General features: G+C 43.5%; 2 protein-coding genes across 7 annotated transcripts; one reads left to right on the plus strand and one right to left on the minus strand.

Annotated features, from left to right (window-relative positions):
* Nucleotides 1-538: 538 nt before the first annotated feature.
* On the minus strand, nucleotides 539-11297 carry MFAP3 (microfibril associated protein 3). 5 transcript variants are annotated; one of them, XM_071814702.1, is made up of 4 exons: nucleotides 10681-10714; nucleotides 8233-8529; nucleotides 5952-6413; nucleotides 539-4596 (listed from the first exon to the last, which is right to left on the minus strand). In XM_071814702.1, exons 3-4 carry the CDS (start codon nucleotides 6229-6231, stop codon nucleotides 3851-3853), a joined length of 1026 nt encoding a protein of 341 aa, XP_071670803.1. In that variant the 5' UTR covers nucleotides 6232-6413; nucleotides 8233-8529; nucleotides 10681-10714; the 3' UTR covers nucleotides 539-3850. The 5 variants fall into 5 exon arrangements, with proteins under 5 accessions (XP_071670803.1, XP_071670804.1, XP_065704823.1 ...); XM_071814703.1 differs by lacking the exons at nucleotides 8233-8529; nucleotides 10681-10714 and adding an exon at nucleotides 11187-11297; XM_065848751.2 differs by lacking the exon at nucleotides 8233-8529 and having other exon boundaries at nucleotides 10681-10771.
* FAM114A2 (family with sequence similarity 114 member A2) lies at nucleotides 10375-22748 on the plus strand. Of its 2 annotated transcripts, none has more exons than XM_071814701.1 (14): nucleotides 10375-10580; nucleotides 11980-12188; nucleotides 12664-12763; nucleotides 13229-13324; nucleotides 13607-13719; nucleotides 14673-14807; nucleotides 14973-15131; nucleotides 16632-16755; nucleotides 17707-17786; nucleotides 18484-18612; nucleotides 18813-18952; nucleotides 19720-19792; nucleotides 20383-20436; nucleotides 21153-22748. In XM_071814701.1, exons 1-14 carry the CDS (start codon nucleotides 10448-10450, stop codon nucleotides 21252-21254), a joined length of 1647 nt encoding a protein of 548 aa, XP_071670802.1. In that variant the 5' UTR covers nucleotides 10375-10447; the 3' UTR covers nucleotides 21255-22748. The 2 variants fall into 2 exon arrangements, with proteins under 2 accessions (XP_071670802.1, XP_065704822.1); XM_065848750.2 differs by lacking the exon at nucleotides 10375-10580 and adding an exon at nucleotides 10767-10867.

Here is a 22748-nt window from a genome sequence, read left to right on the forward strand (position 1 = left end):
AGCAACTCACTGCAAAAACAGCAGCACGGACTTGGCCACTGGAAGGCTTCAGATACTGCACGTTTGCGCTGTGTTGCCTTTTAGGAGATAAGTTGTGTCCGAGTATACTGGGTTTTGAAGAAGATTAAAAAAAACCCCAAAAGGTGATTACAATATAGAATAGTACAATCCCGTGAAAAAGGTATGAACAGAAAATGCAGGTTTGTGGGTGAAGGTCACTGCACTTCGCAATCACCCTTCAGCTTGCAAAAGTGAAATGAAGAACACACGGGCCTTCCTGAAACCATTTCAAGTCTGTAACCAGTTGTTAATGCAGCTGGTAACAATTATTACAGATGCTGCTGAGGACTTTGAGACATAATAAAATGACAGACCCAAAGATGTCATGGAAGGAAGGGTCTGTCAGATGACAGAACATCCCAACAACCTTGGTCAGGCTGGTAACAACATTCTGCTGAGTTGAATAGAGCTGCTGTTGAACCCCCGGTACACAGCTACTCAGCACCCCTTAGGGACAATAAAGAAAACTCAAACAAACTGAGGTTTTTGTTTTTAATTTATTTTGCAAATCTACCAATTCATTTTATGAAAGTATGAAATCCTATGTGGTTACATTAAACAGTTACATTGCAATCCAGGTAATACAAATAACCACTACAAAGTTAGTTTTAGGTACTCTTGGATAACAAGGAGGCTTTGCATTATTTAAAACAAAAATAAGTCAAAAAGAAGAGATAAAATAGCCTGTGATTGTCAAAGAATGTAGCTTAAAGCAAGGAAACTACTGTAGACTCTCCTTGTCCTACAAAAAAAGAGAAACACTGACTTTTACATAATCTTTCAATGTTAATGTTCAATTAGATGCATCAAGCAAATGTAAGTGCACACATCTGCTCCAGATAACAAGAATAGTTCACAAGTTGTTTGGAAACCAGCATCAGGTTTCATTCTCTGGAAATTACATTTACCGCATAACATCACCACCATCCTTGCTTTCAGATGGATACAAATCCTGTAATATTGTTTGCAAAATACACTGGAGCTTCAAATCTGCTCTAATTAAATTCAGTGGGAGTAGGATCAGTTCCTATGTGTAGTAGGTACTCCCGATTTACTGAAATCCTTACAAAACAGCCTTCTTCTCAGGAATGAAATTAATTCAGCGAACAAAATCCTGTAATAATTCAGGAAAACTCTGAGCTTTGCTATACAGCAATTGACACCGCAACTGCATTTCCAAGGACCTTTACGCATGGTCATTGTTTCCTCTCCACTGGCAAGAGGACACACAGACACCAACTAACCGTGCTTCCTAAGAACCTGGAGCTCTGTAAAGAAAGTGTAAAAATCAAAGAACAGCTTGAGCTAATCTAGAAACTGCTCTCTTGACATCTGACACACCGCTGGTGTCATTCTGCTGCCTGTAAGCTGCTACTTCTGATGAGACATCTGTCAATCTCAACTGCACAACTGCTTCTTAGGAAGCAATTAAATGGAGCTTGGATTTTGTAGCTGCATCTCCATGTTGTGTATGTAGTTCAGGGCAAAACGTCCAAGCTGCTACTGCCATATATAATGCAACAGTTCCACAGAAGCAGGGAGAGCTTTTTATGGGGAAAAAGGCAGGTGCGGTTACAATCCTGATGGCCTGTGGCACAAAGGAGATTAAACCAGATCATTCTCTCTTTCAGCCTTCACCTATTTCAACTAGGACAACCAATATGGTGCAAACCCCCAAATCTCCATTCGTGCATGTGTCACAGACCTGAAGAGCTCATTGTAGTACAGAAGAGAAGCCAGCAGCATCTCAGCACGGCTTCTAAGAGAACTAGGCGTTTATCCACAAGACTATCTTTAAACACCGATCGCCTCAAAAAACTTAAAGAAACCAGACAGGTTACACAAAACGACACAAACTTTTCACCTGGACATAAAGCGCCATCAAACATGGAAGTAAAAAAGAAGTTACTGTTGAGGGTAGTAGCTACTGTCTGTGCCTACACCAGGCTTTACTCCCTGAAGTAGATATAGTTTGCAACAGGCTTGAAAATGGTACCAAGCTGGTGGGAAAGCAACAGTACCCAAAGCTGGGCCTGTTTTTCCTGACCAACACCACCCTTACTCTTAATTTGGCTGTATTTACTGGTGTATGACTGCAGAACATTCCCCAGAATATAGTTTAAAATGGTAATAGATGCTTCAGTTTCCCATTCTCACATGATACGATAAATATAATTTGGTCAGACCCTTTTTTACAGGCACGCATTACAACAGACGGCCCCACCCTGTTATTACCACTGTGCCTGCTTGTTTTCCATCTCTACTCATGTAAATGTAATGTCAAATCCTCTTAAGAATCCTGAGAAGCCATCCAGAATCGCTTGTTCAACTGACATTTCTGTAATAATAAGGAAAGAATAAAAGAGTTGTGGGAAATTAAATGGTGCGCCTGTTGCCAAGTTGTTAAAATTATATACCAATATGCTTCCAGTAGTTGTAAGAAATTAATTTGTGGAGTGCTTACAAGCCTTACATCTACTAAATCTCAACAGGATGTAAAATGCTATTTAAGTGATACAACTTACATATGTTAAGGAGAAAAAAATATCAGCACCAAAGAGCGAAAAAAGCAACTAGATTCCCATCTGCACTGATTCCTCGTGGCTGGATCTCCACAGCCGAGGGAGCCACGGGGAGATCCTCAGTGAGGTACCTACGTCGTGTACATACGTCGGTACCTGCGCCTCCCTTTGCCACCGCTCCTCAGGAGAGACGGGGCAGGTTCAGCGGGTTCCTCTGCTCCTGCACACAGCGCTGGCAAACAGCTCGGCCAGCCCCTCCGCAAACCACGCTCTCCAGCCAGAGCAAATGGAGTGTCACTGCTTTTCCCCTCCTTTGTTGTAACGCTGTTCCCAAAGAAGCGCCTGAGACACCTGATCTGCAGATGAAATAATTTTTCAATTATGCCACTATGTGATTACTGTCATTTTTTTTCCTCACAACAATGTTAAATACAATATAAAACTTTGGATTTTCTATAGTGAATGAAATCAGCAAAGTCAAAAGACAGACAGTGCCGGCAGTGCTGTTACTGCTCCATTCTGTAAGACAGCACCAGGGTAAGGCGCTTTGGCAATCAGCACCGAGTTCAAGCGACAAGCTTTGTCACAACGATCTGCTCTCTGCACACTTGGAGTACACACAAGTTTTCTGCAGATGCAGAGAAAACTGAGACTACCTGGTTGTTCTCTAAGCTGCTTTAAAACTACTACAAGTCATTTAATCCAGCAGCAGATCCTGGCACTATTCTTTTCCTCAGTACAGTACATTTTGATAGCAACATTGAAGCACATGACACCAAACAGATTTATTTGTTCAAGCTCACCATGGTTCCGATGGGCTACACGCACCAAGAGGCAATTCAAAAAAACCACACCACTCAATTCATCAGGACAACACCACACTCAAAGGAATTCCAGCTCCGCTTTGTGAAGGAAGAAAAGAGTTCACAAAGGAAAAGATCTTATTGCAAGTGGTACTGCTTGGCTTGGCCACTTCTAACGCAGGTCAGAAGTATCAGAAGCTACCAAGGAGCCAAGAACAAAGAACTCCTGTTTCGTAAATATTTTAAGCATAGCAAGCTTGCACAATATTCCAAATGGTCTTCTCTAACAGACTGAACATCGTTAGATCAACACTGACAGAAAACACACATTTCAGTAGCAATTCTGGCACTTGGCAATTTAGAAAACTCTTGTGCATATGGGACTGAGGCAGGTTGTTTGCAGACCCTTTTCTCGCAGTATCCCAAGGTCACCTGTGCTTCCTTCACAACAGCAAACCGCTGGACTCAGCAGGCACCTTCCTCAGAAGGTGCAAACTGGCAGCTGTCGTGAGAAACAGTGTCAATGCTCTGCACTTCGGACTGTGGGTGAATGGACACCTGAACGGCGATCTCTTGACCTTGTTCGTTCACGGACCCATCGTCTGAATCCCCGGCCGGTGAAACACTGCGCTTGATCTCTGGGTTGACGGGGTATATCGCAGCCTGGGTACCGCAGGCTTGGGGCTGTTTTTCCTCCACACCAACTTCATCGGGATCGTCAACGCGCACAGCCTCGAAGATCTCCTCCATGAAGGCCCTGCAGTTCAGGATCAGAGGCGGAAGGGGAATGCTCCTGGCGAGCTCTTCTATGTATCGAGCGAACTCCATGGTTTTAAACTGAGTGACTTTGGCCAACTCGAGTGTTTTGGCAGATGTAATGATGGGGATCCGCTTGGCTATCTCAAAAGCCTTCTGAAGCTTCTCAGCCCCTTCCGTCCTGAAGAACTCATTGATGGCCTTCTCGGTTTTGCGGAGGTGACTGCTCATCATGCACAGACGGGTTATGTTTAAAATGAGGGTGATAGCAAAGGCAATGAGGCACACGATCATGTAGTAGATACTCATGTCTCCCGAGGTGAAGATAACCCTCAGGGTGACTGTGTAATACAAGGTGTCATTACGACCAACAGCTGCACACGTGTATCGCCCTCGGTCAGCAAACTTGACCTTTGTGATGTTAAGGGAATTATCGGCAATCCTCCACCGGCCACCTGCAGATTCAAAAGAAAAAAAGTGAGCTAATGAAACAAAAAAATTACACATGCTGTTTGCTCCATCAACAGGAGACAGCGTGTGGAAGAAAACAGTCCATGTTTAGCATCATACAAACAGTGCAACAAGGATTGAAATTTCCTTTTTGGGCGTGTGAGACAGAAAGCCATAACCCAGTCACCAGTCCTACCGCTTTATGGTAACTTATTCAGCTTGTTTGCTACTCTGGTTTCTCTCATCTGCAGTTTCTTATGTGCTTTTGGACTGCTAGCTCCTTCTGACAGCAAACCCAACTCTTAACTAGTGCTTCTCACCTGCTCTGTAACACTATGTTGAAAGACTGTCCTCTATAAAGTCTGATTTTCCACACATTCAGAATCAAAAGCCAAGCGACCCATGAAAAAGATCAGAGTCTGTAAATGGCTCCGCTGGCAAAAGAACCCAGGATTTTCTTAACACAGTTTTCTGCTGAGCATGCAGTGCTGATACACAAAATCCATGTATAAAGAAATCAATAAAAGAAATGAGCGTTATACGGTATTTCCTATGCATTTATAACTTAGGGGGAAAACTGTTTTCATAGCTCATTTTTCTAATTACTCTACTTTGAACTAATCTCCAAATGGCATTATAACTACTAAGAGGTTACTGAATACTTAAGGCAAAGAGATAGCCTCCGAGGAGATCCTATCAATTAGCTCAATGACCTTCATTAATACTAATAGGGTAGAGAAAACCACATGCATCTCTAAAATACATTATTTTTTGAAAATTAAAAACTACAGGGAAAGAACTATAAGAGCCAATGGCTAGGAAAATATATTCTCACTCTGTATAAAAAGGTTAAGTAGCACGTATTTCACCACTGGCCATTACAAATTGCGTTAGTTTCCATAGTCTCACTGGTGCGTAAACCAGAAAATAAATTTAATAAGCTACCTCATGCTTTAAAAAATCCTGTAACAAAATTAAAGCACTGATTGCCAGCTGGAAAAAGTCACAAGTTGTGGAGAATTGTCTTTGAGTCATGTGTTTGGAAAAATATAATATAACCCAGAGCAAAACCAAATAAAAATACTGGTTACTGTCTCGTAGGATGCAGATTCATTTCTTCTGTATTGAATACTGTGATGCCTCTTGAATGAAATTATTCTGTAGGGCATCACAACGGGATGGATAGGCCAGGACAGAAGAACTCAGGTATAATTCACATGGGCTTTGTCTTGCTCTCTCCTTATCTCCCAACTGTGACAATGGGAGGATAGGAAGAGAAAATGATAATAACGTTCCAGAGGTTTGCAGACACTGTGTAAAAGGGGAACACCGAAGGACAAAAAACAGCAGGAAAGCTCACCTTCATCTTTCTGTTCAAGAAGGTGTCCTCTGGAGTTGTACCAGAGAATATATTCATACTGGCTGATGTTCAGTTTACATTCAATTAAAATACTGGTCCCCTCTTTGGCTATGAGATCATGGTGTGCTGGAGAACTCAGTAAAGCTGGAGACACTGTATGAAGTGATGCATTGAAAGACTCAAAAGCAACTGTCCTGTTAGAAGCTACATTTTCCAGCGTAAATCCAATTGAAAGATCAGCACTAACAGTCAAAATTAACAGGCAGTAGCTGAGCTTCATGGAAAGCTGGAGAAAATTCTTCTTTCATTTAATTTGGAGAAATGAGGTCATATGATATCAAGCTGTCTGCATTGCTCTGAGATAGTAGAAGAGGCTCTTGATTTGCTCAGTGATAGAAAACGTCTTGGATCCAAATGCACTTTCAAGACCATCAATATTAGAAGCGGAAACTGGAAATCCAACTGAAAGAAAAAAAAATATGAAGTTTATTAATGCTAGCAAGCTTACGGTGTATTCAAGTTTCATTTCCAGTAAACAGATTTCGATTAGCGTAACATAAACTGTCAGCCGAGAGGTTCCAAATCAGAGCTTTGCTCACAACACGGTTATGAAACGAGGGTAAGAAGGCATTAGCACAACCTTCAGTCCTCTAGATGTTCATCTTCCCATCCAAATACGTAATCCCAGGAACAATAATCATTAAGGGGAAAAGGGTTTAAAAAAAGAACAAATTGTTCAGACTGCTTGAAATGCATAACTATCATTAGGGTCAGAAAGTGGATTCTGCATTTGTGAACAGAGAAAAAGTGGTTTCTTAACAGAGGAAGAAAAGCAAGAAAGAGGAAATAATTTCTGCCTCCCTCTCCACCAGCATCAAAGTGCTCTTAAGCCCTGGCTTTCTAAAGCCAGTCTTTCATTTAGCATCTAGAGAAAAAACAAAGCACAAACACATCTCCTTTTTAGCATTTATACATCCACTTACTTGATTTTAGAGTCACAGTCGGTGTTCTATGTCTAAACACTAAACAAGATGCTTATAATTTTCAGTAGTGGGAAAAGTCTCCTGGCAGTTATCTACAGCCACAGAGAGGAAGTCAGGACATGTGTTTCTGAATATCAGGACACAGATGTCTAAACATCCTTCCTTTTTAGCAATCTCTCTTGTTGCTGCTGTATTTTCTAACTCTGCCTCTTTTTCTCTTGTTTTACGAGAAGCTCCTGCTGAAAATCTTTTACTTTATGGTGCTACATCTCGGTGGTTCTATCTTGTTTATTGTCTTCTCTACCCAAATGCTGCCCCATTTTTCACAGCAATTTGAAAAAATGTTTTGTCTAGGGACAGAACTCACACTCTTCAAATAATGTTTGCAAAAGATATTTTAAGACAATAGGATTTTCCATTTTTAAAAGGCAAAATAAAACCAACTTGTAACAAAAATGAGATGACACCGATAAGAGAAAATCCGTAATCGATTTTCCTGGAAGCTAGATGCAAGGAAATTTCTAATCAAATATGCATTCCCTGAAGTTCTGATTCCATCTACACTGCTCCAGAGCCCTAAAAAACAAAGTAAAGAAGCCACAAGCTAAAATCCTATCTTAAAGAACATCACTCCATCCTGTTGACTGTGACTTCAAATTTACCATCTTGCCTTCTGCCAATAACAAATGCTAGTAGAGCTGAATTTCATAAATATCACAATACAAAGGAATATATTTTCCTAATAAATAATGCAGACCCTTCTCATCCTTTCAGAATCCCTAGTTAACACTGCCTAAATCAGACAGAAATCTTATCACTTACAAAAAGTAATTTACTATAAATAAATACAGGTGATTTGTACTAAATATCTTTTCAGCAGAGAAAAAATAAGTGTATTCAGAACAGGAAAACTTGCTGATAACACACTACCCAGACTAGGCATTTTTTCAGTTAAAGATAATTTGTCAAAGATCAAATCAGATTTCAGACTTGATGTCGATGAGAAACGTGTACCTGCCCCATTTCTGTTGCAGCTTTCCCGCAGTTGAACAGTTAGCAAAGCACTGAGGCCTCTTTCATTCCAGTTTGTCACCAGTTACACATTACGGAAAGCGCTACTGAGTCCTGTGGTGTCCGGAGATGAGCATCCCAGCCACATCGACTGCATGGGGCTGAGAAAACCCCAGTACTGATCAACAACTGATCTTCTGTTTGACGAGTGGTTTTAGCCTCCCTCCTTTAGATCCTGAGCATTTTCTGAGGGTTTCAGAGCCTCCAGAAGGCTGCTGACAACTGACCTGCTTACTTTGGTAACGCTGTGCAGATTTCTTGCAGGCGGGCTGCAGGTTTTTAGTGGTTTGTGGACCACTGAGAGCGGCGATAGCCAGGATTGCCATTTGAGTGTCTGTCATGGCTTGCGCGAGCAAGTGGGGTGCTGTGGTCACAGATCTTCAACATGCATCACTCAACCACCCGGCTGCTGTCTCTTAGGAATCCTGCTGTGCCTCACGGCTTTCGCATGCATCGGGACGTGACTTCGCAGTGTTTGATGCTGTTACAGTTGATGAGAGCTCGGCAATGAAGCGAACCCCTATCTTCAGGATCGAATCAAACGCACAAAATAACCTCCAGTCTTCCAAAACAATAACCTCCCCATTAATAATGTTTCAGATTTATCAGAGAGTAATTCCAGTACCTCCGGTACTTTGCCTGCATTATTACCATTTTAAATTATTAAATTTAAATTATTAAATTTCCAAGTGACACTCCTGCTAAAATGACATTAGGAACCTCAGTCAATGATCTAACACAAAAAATACCCAGCAACATTTTCCCTCATAATTATCTTGAGTGATTGCATATGCTCTCCACCATATTTGCACTGAGCTTGCATAATGTATAAAACATTGGTGATGGGTCATTGAATTTTACTACTAAACTCTTCGAGGTCTGATTTATTAGAAATTGTTTGTCACATTTCGCTTTTGGAAAAGCCATTATTGCTAAGCAGACAATGATCTCTCACTGCCAAGTGCAGGGAAAAATAAAATGATTTGCGAAATCCATATTCTTCAGCCATCACGCTTATGCAAAACAGCTGCTGGAGCTGATAAAGGATCCAAAAAGGATAAAGCGAGAGCAGTGCCAACATCACAATTCTTCCCAAGAGCATTAAGCTCAAGCAAGATGAAATGTGCAGAATAGAAACTGGCTATTTTACAACTGAACCTGAAGTTGAGCTCAACATATTTAACCTTTATTAAACGGTAAGTTGTAACAACAAATAGTGATGGAAACATAAAAATCCATGATGCATACACTTGTATGAGTCATCTTTGGCTCTTATCCTGAAAAAACGCCTGTCTGTTGAACTGAGAGCACTCTAAGTAGTCCCACTGAGGTCAATGGAAGTACTGATAGTGCTTAAAATTACACACATTTATAAGGCACAGCAAAATTGTGGCCCAAGAGGTTGCAAGTTATACGGCTTTACATTCTCTGCTCATAACATCATTTCATAGTTGGAGAAAAGTGAAGCAATAAACCGAGACACACCTGACAGACCACAGACTGACTGACTCCCACTTCTGGCACATGATGTAGAAATGTATTTTAGCATTTACAACAAGCTAATGGGTAACAATGCACACTAAATAGATCTGAATGGAGCACTTTTGCACAGAGCACACCTTCCTACTCACAGCGTGGTTTCTTGCAGAAAACAGGCTGCTGTGCCCATCCTGCAAGGCCCCTCTGACCCTTTCACAGAATCACAGAATGGCTGGGGTTGGAAGGGACTCTGGAGATCATCCAGTCCAACCCACCCTGCTAAAGCAGGGCCACCATATCAGGTCACACAGGAATGTGTCCAGGTGGGTTTGAATGTCTCCAGAGAAGGAATTGTGACCTGTTCCAGGGCTCTGGCACCCTCAAATAAAAGAAGTTTCTCTTTATATTCAGATGGAACCTCCCATGCTTCAGTCTGTGTCCATTAGCCCTCATCCTATTGTTGGGCACCACTGAAAGGAGTCCCTTTTCAAATCTGGGAGCAGCACATGGCAAAGCCCCAAAGACATTAACTCCTGGGAAGCTTGTGAAAATAGATGGAGCGGTCTGACGAGACCATCATGGGTGTGCCCACAGGGAGGGTTCACCCTGTGCTGGGACCAGCGAAGGCTCTGGGGTCAAGCAACCCACAGCCCCAGAAAACAACATGAGGAGCAAATCAACAGGAGACCTGAGCAGATCTCACCACGTGTGGCTGACGCGTGGCTAACGTGACGTGAGGGTTCGCCCTCCGCGTGGTCCCTCGGCTGACACGGGTCACGGGGCCGCCCACAAGGGGCACGCGATGGGCCGCACACCAAAACCAGCCGCCTTCCCTCTGCCAGCTCCCGCCGCTCGGACACAAACCCCCGCTGCACAGAACCCGCCCGAGCGGCCCCGGCCCCACTCGCGCCCGCCCGTGGAGTGGCCCCGCTGCAGCTGCGGGAAACACCGCGAACGCCCCCCATGCTGCGGCCGAGGGATCTCCGACATGACGTCGCGCAGCGTGACGTCACGCTACGTGACGTCATATGGACATGTCGTCACGCCACAACACCGCGCCGCCACCCCCGGCAGCATTCCTGTGCTCAAAAGCGAGGTACGGGACAGGACCTGCGCGCCGCTGCGCCATTCCCCCCGACTCCGACGTGGCCAGGTCCAACCCAGCGCCGCCCCCGCGGTGCCGGTGCCGCTCTCACCGGGAGCCCCGCCGCGCAGCTCCACCACCGCCTGCCCCGCCGCCCGGATACGCTTCTCCGCGCGCTCTTCCGGGCCGAGACGCCCTTCCGGGGCCAGCCGGCGGGTGCCGCTCTGCGCCGCGCCTCTATGGTCACGGTCCGCCCGGTGTGGGGAGCGCGGAGCTGGCGGGGCGGCCCAGCCCGGCGGGTGAGGCACCTCGAAGGGACCTCTGTGGGATGGAGGGTCCCACGGGGAGGGGGCTCTAGGGGGCCCCCCGTGGGGCAGGCGGTACCGCCGGGGGGCTTTGGGCACCCAGAGGTGCCCCGATGGGGCAGAAATGCCGTGGGGCGGCTTTGGGGGGCCTGGGGGTGCCCTGTGGGTCAGGCAGCCCCATCGCGGGGTTATGTGACCCTGGGGGCAGCCCCAGGGCTGGGGGTGCCCCAGGGGGCCGAGCCCGCTGGAGGGAATGACCGGGCCGGCCAGGACAGGGGGTGCGGGGCTGATGAGGGGGTCCCCAGCCCCTCACCTGGAGCTGCCCCCGATAGCGCTGTTCTCCTGCCTTCAAAGCCACCAGCATCCCATGGCCGAGGGAGCTGCCCTGGTGGTGCGGCTTCACACCAGGCGATGCCGGGGCTGGGGGTGCCCGGCCCAGCCGTGCCCGCAGGTCTGTGCCCCGCAGCCGGTGAAACGCCGCCCGCAAAGCAGCCAAGCGTCTGTCCCCCTGCGCAGGCCGCAGCGTTGCAGCCCCGTTCGTGGGCACTGTCATCCCAACGCGCCATGTCAGGGCCGGGAGCTGTGGCAGCTGGAGTGTATTTCACCTCCAGGGTGGTGCTAACACCCTGGTGAAGCTCAGCCCTAAATACAGAAGGCAACCGGTTGCTGCCTCCTTACCTGCTCAACTTTGTGACAGCTATCCCCATTTGTATCCAACCAGCCATCCCAAGCTATTTAATTTAGCTTTTTTTTTTTTAGTGAAGCAAGTAATGGATTGAATTATCTGAGGACCTTTTGTACTTTTCATTTGCTCTTTGGAGTTAGCAACCTGTTTCTTTCCCGTGGAGAGGGTGTGTCATATAAAGCCACATGATTCTGTGGGACTTTAAACTTCCAAATGTGACGCTTCTTCCAGTCAGGTGCAACTTGGTGTATACACTTACTTAAAAACACAATCTGTTTATGTGGGTATGTGGGGCAACATGAAGGGATTTCTGTCTTAGTTGTGTTTAATTATTTAAAACACAAATGTGGTGCTTTTGAACTAATGAAGTGTACAAGGAAGTGAATATTTTATCTGCTTTGCTTTCTGTGAATGTTTGTAGTCATGTCTAATAAAGACGGTGAAAATTGGAAAGAAGAAACCTCTTACGAAGATGGAAGTGAACAGAAAGCAGAGGAAGCTGGCTGCACTGAGAGTAATGAAGAGAGAGAGCAAGAGCTTGAGCCTACACCTATGACTCGGAGAAGACCTGAGGCCAAACCCCAAAGCCAGTCTTCTGCCACAGAAAAGCCACCAGCTGAAACCCCCAAGGTATGTTCCTGTGCTGGCTTCAAATAATGTGACGTCACATTTCATGGCTTTGAGCACAGAATTGTGAGCATAAGCCCCACTCCTTTACTGAAAATTTACGTTGCTGTTTATCTGAAAATAACATTCTGCACAAAAGTTACACATCGCAGGCTGCTTGTGTTCCTCTTCTCACCATAATACTTGTATCAGTGTTGTGATTTGACTGGCCAGCTGCAGTTTATATACTGCGCACGATGTCTTGTGGTGAGGAATATGCCTTTGGCCAGTGTGGCCCAGCTGTGCCCCCTCCCAGCTCTTGCACTGGGTAGAGCATGGGAAGCCAAAAAGGCCTTGACTAGCCAGCAACAACTAAAACATCAGTGTATTATCAACATTCTTCTCATACTTAATCCAAAACACAGCTACTAGAAAGAAAATTGACTGTATCCCAGCTAAAACTGGGACAATCACTCTTTTCTGCTTTCCTTCATTACAGGTCTCAGATGCTCCTGCTCCAGTTCAGACAGGCTGGGGGTACTGGGGAAGCTGGGGGAAATCTCTTCTGTCTACTGCGTCTGCTACTGTAGCTACTGTAGGTGAGGCTCTTTCTGGTATTTGACATATATTTCAACCATGCTTCATGCCTCAAGCAAGTGCTTTTGAGCTTTTTTCTAGAGAAGGGGATTTCTGTTACAGCAGCAATTATTGGAAAAATATCGAGAGAATTGTTCATGTAATAGGGAAAACTTCTACCAGAAGGTACAGTGATATTAAGGAGATCTGCACAGCCGAATTGCTTTCAAGTTTTTAAGAGGTTTGGATGATTTTAGCTGGTAGTTTTAACTGGTATTCAGCTGGTAATTACAACTTGATTAAAAAGCTGAGATGAAACCTGGGTTCATTACATTGCAAGCTGTGTAGCAGTAGGTTTTAGTGCAAGGTAAACTGTCTTGAGCAGGAGGAATCCAGAATAATAAAAAACCAAAATGCAGCCCTAATCCCAATTCTGTTCTGATTTCTGTTATATCTCATGGTTAAAGTAATACTGCTGTCTTCTCTAGGTCAAGGTATTTCAAATGTCATAGAAAAAGCAGAAACAACCCTTGGGATCCCCAGTCCTAGTGAAATCTCTTCAGAGACTAGAGATGCTACAAGAGGTCAGTTTTTACTGCATAAGAACAACATTGAAACATTTCTCATAATCAACCCCAAAATAACATCACCTCCGTCAGCATCTTGCATATTGAGGTAGATATCTCTGTGCTAAAATAGTACTCTATTACTTATTTCTGGTAGCTCTGAAAAGTAGGTAGGAAAATAATCCCAATTCCAGCCCTGCTCCTGGCTGACACTTGATTTTTGTTGATTTTCTCCACTCTGCAGCTGACAGGATCTTTTTGGGGGGAGTGAGGGAGTTAATTTTCTGCCTTCTGATGCAGGAAGCGAGAATCCTGGTGCTGGGAACACAGATCCGGTTGATGATGTCAGTTCCTTTCCTATTGCTGGGGCTCTTGGAGTTTTATCAACCATCTCCACTGCTGTCCAAAGCACAGTGAGTGAGTTGGGAATGCAGGAAAAATATGGGTTTAAGAGAGCATTGAGGTTTTTGCCTTTCATCTGAAACATTGTCAAAGGAAACTTTTAATTTTGATTTTTGTGGGATGAATGATGAGAAATTGCTTCAACCTTGAGACGGCCTGTAACCTGTGCCTTGCTTCTAACTGGCACTAAATGTGTAAATTGTCTCGAATTTTTATAGTTTTGTATTGAGTGTTGATACATAATCAAAAAAAAATGAAGGCAAACTGTTTGGTGCGTGTGTTCCTGTGTCACCTCTGTACTCTATTATCTCTGCTCCCTTTGGAGTATTCAGGTAAATGCAGGGTCAGACTCATTCCTGGAATATTTCCACTGATTTCCACAGAACTGTCTAGAGATGAAATCCATATTCCTCTTCAAAATTTTCTGTGAAAGTAGCCCAAATTGCTTGGAAATCAGCTTGCTCCTGTGACTATGAGAAATGCACTTCAAGGGAACCCATTACCCTTAGAAACTGTGCTCTTGTGATCTGCAGTCTTGTCGATTTGCCCGTGAATCTGAAAGAGCTGCAGATGGAAAGCTTGCACCTGCTTTTAAGGCTTAAACAAGAGTTAGCAACCAAAACCCACAGGTCTAGTGTTCTCTGATTGGAAGGATGAGAACTATATACTTCAGTCTGCTGAGAACCAGCCTGTTCACAAAATAGAAATGTATTTCCCAGCAGATTGCTCCAGCTGTCTGAGTGCTATATCAAACTGTTGGATGATAGTGTGCTGTGGCTCTTTCCATGTCCTTCTGCTCTCTTTGTGGTGATTAGGCTGGAATTTTAGGGTGACAAGAACCAGTTTGGCTTTTATATGAGTGTCTGGCATAACACTGCTGATATAAATCCCCCAATTAATTTCTTTCAATTGTATAGTCGTCTGTGAGTTTTACATGCTGTCTGTGTCCAAATCTGATTCCTAGGGAAAAAGTGTTATTAGTGGAGGTCTGGATGCCTTGGAATTCATTGGGAAAAAGACAATGGATGTAATAGCTGAGGGAGACCCTGGATTCAAAAAAACAAAGGGCCTTATGAACAGGACCTCTACATTATCTCAGGTATGGCAGTTCCAGATCAGCTCCTCATTGGTTTCTCTCATTTCTTCTCCCTTCTTTTACAGTCCTGTCATTAAGCAACCATTTTTACTATTGAACCAAAAGCCTTCTCCTCCCATATTCTGTATCTGCTGGCACTGACCTGAGTCCTCTGCTTTTCCTTTTCAGGTCTTACGAGAGGCAAAGGAGAAAGAAGAGCAGCAGACAGCTACTGAGGTTACCATGGCTACAGAGAAGAAAGCCCATTATGGGTTACTGTTTGATGAGTTTCAGGGTCTTTCGCATCTGGAGGCCTTAGAGATGCTTTCCAGAGAGAGTGAATCAAAGGTAATGGCCTTGAGCAATTCGCCTGCTATTTTGAGTTCAGCTGAACAGGGAAAAAATAGTAGAAATATATATATATACATATATATATAATGTAAAATCAATTGCTCAGAACTTGCTATAAAACAGTTGATTACACAACTTCACTTTAATCCCTGCATTATGATCTGATGTTTTCTTTGGATGAGGGGACCAGGTGTACCCTCAGTAAGTTTGCAGATGATGTCAAGTTGGGTGGGAGTGTTGATCTGCTGGAGGGTGGGAGGGCCATACAGAGGGATCTGGACCAGCTGGATCGTTTGGCTTAGGCCAGTTATATGAGGTTTGACAAGGCCAAGTGCCAGGTCATGCACTTGGGTCACAACAACCCCGGACAGCACTGACTGGCTTGGGGAAGAGTGGCTGGAAAGCTGCCCGGTGGAAAAGGATCTGAGGGTGTTGGTGACAGTGGTGGAATATGAGCCAGCAGTGTGCCCAGGTGGCCAAAAATGCCAACAGCATCCTGGCTAGTATCAGGATTAGGACAGTGATCGTCCCACTGTATTTAGCTTTGGTGAGGCCCCACCTCGAATCCTGTGTTCAGTTTTGGGCCCCTCACTACATGGAAGACCTTGAGGTGCTAGAGCAAGTTCAGAGGAGGGTGACAAAACTGGTGAGGGACCTGGAGAACGAGTGTGATGGGGAGCGGCTGAGGGACCTGGGGCGGTTCAGCCTGCAGAAAAGAAAGCTGAGGGGAGACCTTCTCACTACCTGCAACTGCCTGAAAGGAGGTTGTAGCATGGAGGGTGTTGGTCTCTTCTCCTAATTAGCAAGAGATAGGACAAGATGAAATGGCCTCAAGTTGTGCCACGGGAAGTTTAGATTGGATACTGGGAACAATTTCTTCGTGGAAAGGGTTGTCAGGCATTGGAACAAGCTGTCCAGGGCAGTGGTTGAATCACCACCCCCGAAGGGGTTTAACAGACATGTAGATGTGACGCTGAGGAACATGGTTTAGAGGTAGACTTAGCAGTGTTAGCTTGATGGTTGGACTTGGTGATCTTAAATGTCTTTTCCAGCCTAAATGGATTATGCCCTGTCCTCAGCTCCTAAAGCCATTCTCTTTGCCCAGTTAGCCTCAGTTCTTGAATGTCTTTGACAACTTTTCATGAATTACTCTCTCCTCCTACCCACTTGTTTGCTGCCTTGGTCTGGAGGAGAGTTTTGTAAGCACAGCAGAGAGTCTTGAGGCAGGGAGGAGGGCAGACCAACATGAAATTCCACGTCTTTCACTTTTTTTAATGAAAGAAACTTTCATAACTCTTTAAGAATCCATGATTACCTCATGGGGCTTCACAAATAGGTCTTTTCCCCTTTCCTTCTTCCTGTAGGAAAATACCACTTTCTCATGAACATGTCTCTGATGTTTTTACATGCGATGTAAACCAGTGCTGCATCTGCCATCGTATTTCTTTTTCTGGTTGGATTTATGATTCTCTCTTCGGCTGTGTTACCCCTAACCAGGTGAAATCGGTTCTAAATGCCCTCCATGGAGAAGATTTGGACACACTAAAGGAGGAAATGGAACAGCTCAAAGAAGCATTTTCTTTACCTGAATTCTTTGAAGAAGAAGAGGAAGAAAAGATGGGTAAGAGAGTCCCAGGTCCTGGCTGGAGAAGCTGGTTCTCAAAGAAGTTCCCAGTGTAGAACCAACCAGCCCTTATCACTAGCAATGGGCACAATGCCAAAATTAAGTTATTCTTTGGCTGGATACTTAATCCTAAAGCTGTCTGTGGCCAGGAGCATGACAAGTAGCAATACCCTTTATCTCTGAAAAGCTGCTGTGCATTAATTCTGTAGCAGGAACGATTTCTTGCCAGAGCAGGATTAGAGTTGCTTGACTCCTGGGCAGTTCACACAGCTGACCTTGAGCCAAGATGCAAATTCGAAGAGATGCTGCATTTCCTTGACCATGAGGGAAAGACTGAATAGAGTTGTCCAATCTGTGGGAAAGCAAAAGGCCTTTTTATTTATTTATTTTTTAAACCAGAGTTAGCAACACAGACCAAAAGACTCAGAGGTGCCTCCATATACCAGAGCCATGTGATTCTTGAGGATTACACAGATGTAAATGTAAATTTCTTGCATTGCTTTTGCCTAAATGGCTCATCAGGAAGGGCTTGCGCACCTGCATGTGCTATCATTTAACATTTAATGTATCTTTTTGCACATGATGGATCTCACAGCCTTCCCCCCACTGTGACCAACTGTCTTGCCGTATATAGTAGGAGAACCACAGGCTGTAAGTGATATTTCAGACTCTCCAAGGTGGTGTGCAAGTTTGTGCATTATTAAATGCTGCCTGTAAGAGAAAAAGAAAAAGGAATTACTTTAGCAATGAAAGTAAGATTGAGAAAGCAAAAGCCAACGTGGCACTGGTGTATCCACATTTTCTGAACTTACCATATACATCATATTTTAAAAGACCAGGTTTGATGCGCTCTTGCCTGAGGTGATGATTCAAAAAGGAAACAGTTGACAGACTTGTGCAGAACTGGTTGTGCATTGAAGTGCTACTTATTCCTTTCCTGTCCTTTAGGAGATGAGGAGTTCACAAAAGAAGTAACAGAGTTGTTTTCAGAATTACGTATCTCCTCAAAGCCAGACAAACTGATCATGGTGAGTTATTTCCTGTCTTCTAAAAGCTGGAGAGATTCCTCACAGGAACTGCTGCTCAGTCCTGCTTTGCTTGTGAAAATATCAAAGGCATGAAAACAAGCTGTGCTTTAGATCCTTTGACAATGGTAGGGAAAAGCGATGGGCCTTTTCCTTTGACTTTATGGAGCAGAATCTTGTTCTGTAATGTCTTTGGCTCCACATCAGCAGACACCACTGTGTCTTTGCCCCATCACTGGGCAGTAGTAAGTGGTGGCAAAGATAACCAGGAGCAGTCAGGCTTCAGCCACCACAGTGAAAACAACCTGCAGTCGTGAACTGAAGCCCTCCTCTTGGCACAGAGCAGTTGCTGTTACTGGGTTCAGAAGCTGTTATGAGATAGAATTGCCTTCCTTGCCTTCCTTTCACTACCCTTCAGATCCACCAAGTGGCAGCAGCATTCTGCTGACAGCTTTTTAAACACCTCTGTTAGCTGTGGTCTTGCTGGGAAACTCCAGCACCCGCTGTTAGAGAAATAACTTCCTTAACTACATCAGCGCAGCCAACACTGGAGGCACTAGGACCATTTGTCCTGGTTCTCCTCAATAGGTCAGGAGTTGTAGCTGTTTCTTTGCTCTAGAGAGATCCAATACTCCATCTTCTGTGCTGTGCAGAGGAGCTTCGTTCCAGTCGTTTAATACTATGGCATATCTTCATACAGGTGAGGACATCTGCTCATGAATGGATAGCACGGTTCAACAGTAATCTTCCAAAAGAAGAAAAAGAGAGTGAAGAAAACCAAGAAGTAGAATCCGGAGATGGTGACCATGATGCTAAAAAATCAGTAGAGGTAACTGAGTAATGAAGGAAGAGAGTATCTGGCTGCAAAGTTAGAGTTGTGACTCCCAGAGTGTATGGGTTTCTATTTCTCTGCAGATTCTGAGGTCTGAAAGGGCAGTGTAATGATAGTAAATTGTGTGATTCGCTTGTTTTAAATAATAAAAGCTGCTAGTTTTTGTGTGGTATAGGGAATCTTTTTAACTCTTGTAGGATATTCATGCGTTTGCCATAAGAAGCCTGGCTGAACTGACAGCATGTGCCATTGAAATGTTTCACAAAACCGCAGCTTTGTTTCTCCATGGTCAGAAACAAGAGGTGACGGCCACAGACAGAGCCAAGTCCCTTTCACAGTAAGTTCATCTCTTAGCAAATGTCTAGCACATAATTACTGACATGCTGATTAAACTGTCTAATAATTCTTTGCCAGTCCATGGGATGCAGGGCTCTTGAATTCTGCTTATATGTTTAGAGTTGCAATGGGTGACATTGCTATCTTCCAGCAGAATTCAGCTGTCTCTTTCTTGATAGGAAAGAGGAAACCCTACTTGGAAACTTCTACATAGCCAAGAAGAACGTTTGCCCTAAGCTTGTGCTAAGTAGGAGATAAACATTTAAAATTTGGCAATGCAGTTGTATAAAAGTGATTGTTAATTATGTCTTTGTTAATCATTTAGTATGTTAGGAATGTGATATTGTAAAATTACTGCGACTAATTAGTAGATTGATCTTACCAATAATGCATAACACGAGATTTTTATTTTATGCTGGGAGATACTTGGCAAGTGTGTGAAATATGCAGTACTTTCTAACTCAGAAAATGACACTTTTCAGTAAAAAAAGCAAGTTAGCACAGTTCCTTCTTGAATGGATGTGTCTGTCCTGAGTGTTGTTTCGGATTTTCTGCTTAAATTATTTCTTTTTCCATCTTTACTCTCTCTAGTTTATTTGGGGAACTTCTGGATCTTTGTATACTGTATATATGCTCTATATAAATTTGGGGTAAATTTAGCTTTATATGCATGGAAAAAAAAAGGTATTTGTGTTTTAGAGGAATGTTAGAAAAAAGTTATTCTTGTAGAATGTATTTATACATGGTTTTCCCACTCTTCTTCCACAGAATGACGATTGTGCTGTGTAAAGAACTGTCAACTTTCTCTAAAGAGTTTACTACGTGCTTAACGACTGCAGGGGTAAGAGTTACACTGTAGTTCTTAGGAATGAGATGTGGTTAGTTGATTACAGCCTTGCGATCTTCACCACAAAGCTTTTTTGTCTTTGCACATTTATATATGCATTTTTTTTTGCCCTGTGAACTGATCTTCTAGGTCAATGTTCTCCCAGCTGTGGCAGCTGAATGTACGCTGAGCTTTTGGAAAAGAGGGAAAGAAACTGCATTCAGTGTGGCACAGAATGGGAGTGGGAATTGATGCTGACAGTACTGAGGAGACAGAAACAAATGAGATTTGTGATCCTGCTGTGGATTTTCCAGAACACTCAGGTGTTATTGGAGATTAACATCATTTTCTCTAAATTCTCCAGTTATCCACAGTTCATTTGAAGATGTAATGTGCGTACTCATATATGACTTTGGTTGCGCATGTGTGGATAGCATTGTTCTTATTTTCATGCTCCAGGGCAGGTCGTCTGCAGCTTGTCACTTTGCTTTCCTATAGCCAAGGGCGACATGGCGATTTTAAACTTACTGAGGATTTAGCTTTATCTTGCTTGAAGAAATGTGATCACATTTTTAATCAGGATAATATATGTCTGATCTCTGCAGGTCAAAGAGAAAGCAGATGTGCTTAATCCCTTAATCACTGGAGTGTTTCTAGAGGTCAGTTATACTAAAGTTAAAACTTTAAACTAATACTTCAAAAATACATATGCTGTTTTTTCAGCTTTTTTATCCTTGTGCAGGCAAAGTTCTCTAACCCATGGTCTAAGATGCTGCTTACCTATCTAATAACTTTAAAGTGTTAATAAATGTCTGTAGATTTGCTCAAGAGATGGGTTAGTGAAGAGTGAGGCTTATGTGGTCTGAGCTGACAGTTGTGATGGGTCAGAAGCCACATATTAAATTCAGCAGTCTGGATTTCTAGAATTTAAATGTTCAAAGTCAAACCTTAGACAAGCTCACAAATCAGCATGCAAGAATCCCAACACTTCCCAGCCATAAAGTTGGTTCTCAATGCTTAGAAACTACTGAGGTGAGGTAGGAAATGGGTGTTTCCTGGTGGTGTGTTCTTCCATTTGTGCTTCACTTTGAAATAAATCCTTCTCAGCTGTTATTGAAAACAGTGTCCTGCATTTCAATTGCACCTGATCTTGTTTGGTGGCTTTTAAGCCAGTTGATTTTCTGCCTAATGGCACAAAGCTTCTCAAAAATGTAATACTTAATTGATTTCTAGAATGAAGCCTTCAAAAAATCCAACAAGCACTAGCCTTCTGCTTATGTGCATTAATCAATGCTGTTTGAAATGAGTATGTGGTTAGTAAAGCTGATTGGTAGTGTAATTATTTATGTGTGTATCTTGTTTTTTGTTTTCATAGGCTTCAAACAGCGCTTCATATATCCAAGATGCCTTCCAGCTCCTGCTGCCTGTACTGCAGATCTCTCTTATTGAGGCTAGAATGGAACTATCACAGCAATAAAAATCCTTCTAATTAAGAACTTTTTGACCTTCCCACGTTGTAGTTTCCATGCTGGAGAATGATGTAATGGCTGTTATTAAAGAGAAAAAGATTAACTCTGATCGCTGCTGCTGCTGCAAGAACGATGATTAAATGCAGTCTGACAATGACAGCTCTTAGAGCACGTTGTGAGATGTGATTAGCATAGTCCAGGCTGGTGGACAACGTGACAGACTTAAAGTGCAGATTGCTTCTCTGTTTTCATGGGCTGTCTGTACCCTTTCCCTGAAATCCCTCTGCTGTATGTGTTAACAAGCTCTTTGAAGAAACTCTCTGGACTGTGAAGACAATGCTGGAGAAGAGTAGCAGCTGGCTAGTTAAAGAGTTAGCTAAACTCATGGTGTGATTCTTTAAAGTCAGTGAGACATAATTAGGTTCCTGATAGCTCTGTGTTGGTGTCGAAGTGAATATTGGGTGGGAGGTGCGAGAAGTGGCAAATACTTATGATTATGAACCTTGCAGGTCCTAGGCTGGAAATAATAGAGCAGAGGGGATCCCGTATCGAGCTGCTGCTGAAGAGAAGCCCTGGGTTCCTGAAGATGCCTGTTAATGACTCAGGGATGTGGGATGAGGAATCTCGCTGGGGTGCTGTTTCTCATTCTCTTGCGAAGTGCTTGCTTCAGCACGAGCTGAGAAAATGCTGATCTGGCCTTAAGAATGTGGTTACTTTCCTTTATAGCAATAAACAAGAACTGCCTAAAAGGGATTGATTCCTGTTTGGGCAATTGAATGAGAGAATTTAGTAGGAGGGCTCCCCTTTTTCAGTGCAGCTTGACACGTCAGCCACAGACTTTTCACAAACTTAGATACTGATTTTTCTCCTGTTTCTGTGTAAAAACACTGTAATGCAATGCTCCTTCTTCTTGGAAGGTATATTAAAGTAGGGGGAGAGGAAGCAATTTGGTTCTGTTAGCGGGAGTCCTAATTTGTCTCAGAAGCTGCTCCACTTACAGTATCTGTTTCTTTGTGCTGTGAAAGTTCTCTGCTTTGTTCCCTTTTGCAATTTCTATCTTTTGAGCCTGCCCATTGGGAGGGAGCAGCCTCTGTTGGAATCACAAGAGCTGAAATGCACAGCTAAAATGGAACTTCAAGAAGTCCAGAATAGCTTAACCAGAGGTGACTGCGTGTCACACCTGCCTCTCTGCTTGCTCGTTGGTAACAATGATGCTCAAATCCCATTTTGAAAATCCTCTGGGTTTTAGCAGGTCTTGCACTTTTCTGCTGTACTGAAGGCTTAACATTGCTCTGCTGCTGCAGTAGAGTTTTTATTATTAGAATACCTTTTAGCTAATGCTCCTCTAATTTTATATATATGGAAAAAGCCTTGCCTTAGTCCTGGTTCGACTGATCAGATCTCCAAAGAGCCTTTTTTTTGCATATTAAAGAAAACTGGACTTGAGTGTGTCTGGGGTAAAAAGAATCTGCACTACAATAAACTCCGTTTTTTCTTCTTTA

The sequence above is a fragment of the Patagioenas fasciata genome, chromosome 14 (genome assembly GCF_037038585.1).
Source record: "Patagioenas fasciata isolate bPatFas1 chromosome 14, bPatFas1.hap1, whole genome shotgun sequence".
NCBI lineage: Eukaryota > Metazoa > Chordata > Aves > Columbiformes > Columbidae > Patagioenas > Patagioenas fasciata.

What these genes read in the sequence shown, in the direction of transcription:
- MFAP3 (XM_071814703.1), bottom strand. Translation starts at nt 6,231, where the DNA reads ATGAAGCTCAGCTACTGCCTGTTAATTTTGACTGTTAGTGCTGATCTT. An exon ending in TCTTGAACAGAAAGATGAAG is followed by an intron (nt 4,597 to 5,951) that starts GTGAGCTTTCCT and finishes TTGAATCTGCAG; the next exon opens with GTGGCCGGTGGAGGATTGCC.
- FAM114A2 (XM_071814701.1), top strand. Translation starts at nt 10,448, where the DNA reads ATGCTGCGGCCGAGGGATCTCCGACATGACGTCGCGCAGCGTGACGTC. An exon ending in AGAAGAGGAAGAAAAGATGG is followed by an intron (nt 16,756 to 17,706) that starts GTAAGAGAGTCC and finishes CCTGTCCTTTAG; the next exon opens with GAGATGAGGAGTTCACAAAA. An exon ending in AGCCAGACAAACTGATCATG is followed by an intron (nt 17,787 to 18,483) that starts GTGAGTTATTTC and finishes ATCTTCATACAG; the next exon opens with GTGAGGACATCTGCTCATGA.